This window comes from Sinocyclocheilus grahami, unplaced genomic scaffold, assembly GCF_001515645.1.
Source record: "Sinocyclocheilus grahami isolate Dianchi unplaced genomic scaffold, SAMN03320097.WGS_v1.1 scaffold28.1, whole genome shotgun sequence".
Lineage (NCBI taxonomy): Eukaryota > Metazoa > Chordata > Actinopteri > Cypriniformes > Cyprinidae > Sinocyclocheilus > Sinocyclocheilus grahami.
The window spans coordinates 206,207-209,272 of NW_015505207.1; the positions used below are offsets into that span (position 1 = coordinate 206,207).

Below are 3,066 nucleotides of genomic sequence, written 5' to 3' on the forward strand. Positions count from 1 at the left end.
CTCCTGATTGACCTTCAGACTAAAAAAAAAACAAAAAACAGGCATTACTAGGTAGATGTTCAGATGTTATCACAAAGGATTTCGCCAATCAATAAATATTTAAATAAGGATGGACTCATTATTCCATCTGTAACAGTCTAAACAGTCTTAATGAGACAAATATGTTACTTGTTTATTCAAATGCTGGAGTTGTTATATACAAACATTAGAAAGACAGGGCCAATTCATTAATCTAGCAGGAATTCAGGCAAGTTTCAGCACCTCCCGTACCATCTCGCCAATTCCATCAAATATTTCATGTAGTGGTGCTTTGCACATGAAAGCGCAGGTGGTGACAATCTTGTTTTTCTCATCGACATGAGCCTCATTTACATGCTTACAGATGTGCTTGCAGCCAAGCTGAGAAATAGCTTCCGCAGTATCTGGAACATCTGGATACCTGAAAGCCAAAGATTCAGACAGCATGCTTCAGTGCTGTCTTTTAATATTAATATCAAAATTTTTGTGAACAATACGGAATCATAGAGATAATTGGGTATAAAACACATGACTTTGTATAAACAGATCTCTGCCTTTTCTGTGGGTTAAAATCTGTTTCTTTGCTGTTCCATCATGTTCTACTGAACAAGGACAAATCATTCCAATGATAATGAATGATACTAGCATTCAAATGTTTGAAGTTGATAAGATTTTCTTAATGTTTCTGAAAAAAGTTCAAAACAAGGTTATAGTTAACTAAAACCATAAAAAAACAGTTTTATATCTTGAAATAAAATAAACGTTAACTTTTTTTACATTTTATTTTAATTTAGTTATTTTATTTTCATTTAATTTAACTTGATTTACTAAAATAACTAAAACAAAAATGTATACAACTATAGACATATTTTAAAAATCGAATGAAATTAAAACGTCAAAATTACTAAAACTTTACTATTAAAATGAAAACTCTAAAATAAAAATAATATTATATTAATGCCTTTACCATCACTTTCAATCAACTTAATGCATCCTTGCTGAATAAAAGTATTAATTTCTTAAAAAAAAAAAAAATCTTTCTGACCCCAAACTTTGACGACATAACCGAATACATGCAGCACTAAGCACAAGTTTCTATATGTTTGCAGAGTTTGTTCTGTGCACAACTTTTATATTTACTAAAAGTCACATAATTTACCTATCATCCTTGTCATGGCCAACAGTCACTTCACAGCCAGGGAAAACTTTAGCACCCAGCACAGGTGAGATGCAGCACAAGCCAATGGGCTTCTTCTCCGCATGGAAGGCCTCCAGCAATGTTTTGACCTGCTCATTGACTGAGCAGTCTTTACCCTGGACAGCCCAGCTACACAGGTTCTTGGCTGCTCCAAAGCCACCTGCAAAATAATGTTAAAATAATACTAACTGAAATGCTGAGCTGAACAGTATATGGACATTCTTCCAGAAGTAGCGTTTTAACCAGGGAAGATGATAGCATCCAGATCCTTTACGTTGAGCTCAGAGAGGTCTTGGATATCACCCCGGGCAAGTCTGGCACTCTCCACAAGCACATTTCTCTTTTCCTCTGTTGGAGAGCCTTTCAAGTGATCTACAACATGCATCTGATCAATGCTGGGTGCAAATATCTTCACCTGTGGGAAGGTTAGAAAAGAACAATGTTAAATATAGCTGCAAGCAGCAATTAAGGGGCCAAGCACTCCAAAGGCAAAATGAGGAGCCAAGCATGGCCTGGAGCATCAGACCAACTGCAACAATGAGTTGCAACTTCACATGCTCAAAACTCATTGTTGAACTCAGAGCATGTTTAGGATGATTTGAAGCAAAACGGCTGAAAAACCATAAACGCAACTTCTCGTTATATGATTTAATGGCTTATCACTTTTGACCAATAGGTGGTGCTGTTATCAAATCGATGTGATGTGTTCTGTGTGAGGTAACAATGGCACACACAAAGTTTCGTGTCAATATATCAAAGCATTGCAGAGACACAGCCTCAGACATAATCTGGCATTATGCCTCAAATTTGTTGCGGCGCTATACAAAAACGGTTTTGTCTATCAACACGTAATCCAAAACTTTTTGTCAGCACTGTCTGATGATCTGACTCGATTTTGGTGAAAATCGGACAAATGGTCAAGGAGGAGTTTGAAAAAGTAGGTTTTCAACATACATCAAAATGGCGGACAGGAAGTTCGGCCCACAATGGCATAATTGGTCTCTACTGTATGTTGTCGGCATTACCCAAATAATATTTTGAGACCAGTTTCATTATAATAGGCTAATGCAATCAAAAATTATTAGCATTTTTGGAAATTTCATAATTAATGAATGAATGGTTTATCACTCTTGACCAATAGGTGGCGCTGTTACCAAAATGATGTGGCGTGGTCAGTGTGAGGTGACAATGGCACATACAAAGTTTGGTGTAAATATGTCAAAGCTTTGCAGAGATAAAGCCTCAGCTGCAGTTTAGCATCTTTCCAGCAAATTTGTTGATGCGCTAAACGAAAACCGTTTCGTATATCGACACAAAATCCATAACTTTTTGCCAGCATGGTCTGAAGATGATCCGAGTCAAATTTGGTGAAAATCGGAGTAACGTCTAGGAGGAATTCAAAAAAAGTAGTTTTTTAACATGAATCGAAATGGCAAAATTGGTATCAATGTTCTCGCCATAATCCAAGGAATGTATCAAAACCAGTTTCATTACAATAGGCTAGTGTAAACCAAATTTATTAGCATTTTTAGAAATTTCATTACAACTTTTGACCACAAGTTGGCCCCAAACTTTTGGAGTACCATCAGGGCATGGTACCGAAGAAGCATACCAAGTTTCGTAATGATACGTTAATGAGTTCGTAAAATATAGCATTTTACTACAAAATTCAAAATGGCCGACACCCAAAATGGCTTACATGGGAAAATTCATATCATTCGACTCAGCATGCTGCACCGTATCTATAGAGACCAGTTTTCAGACATCAGCATAGACTGTATAAAAACATGGACATAGTGTCCGTGACATCAGCATAGACTGTATAAAAACATGGACATAGTGTCCGTGAC

At 36.5% G+C, this 3,066-nt stretch overlaps 1 protein-coding gene across 1 annotated transcript in view; it reads right to left on the bottom strand.

Annotated features, from left to right (window-relative positions):
* Positions 1-162: 162 nt before the first annotated feature.
* Positions 163-3,066, bottom strand: part of LOC107568942 (ES1 protein homolog, mitochondrial-like) — a 13,934-nt gene continuing 11,030 nt past the window's right edge. Inside the window, exons 2-4 of the mRNA XM_016254946.1 lie at positions 1,460-1,631; positions 1,178-1,376; positions 163-439 (exon numbers count right to left, since the gene is read on the bottom strand). Of these exons, the coding sequence (XP_016110432.1) occupies positions 244-439; positions 1,178-1,376; positions 1,460-1,631 (567 nt within the window). The 3' untranslated portion in view covers positions 163-243. The remainder of the gene's footprint in view (positions 440-1,177; positions 1,377-1,459; positions 1,632-3,066) is intronic.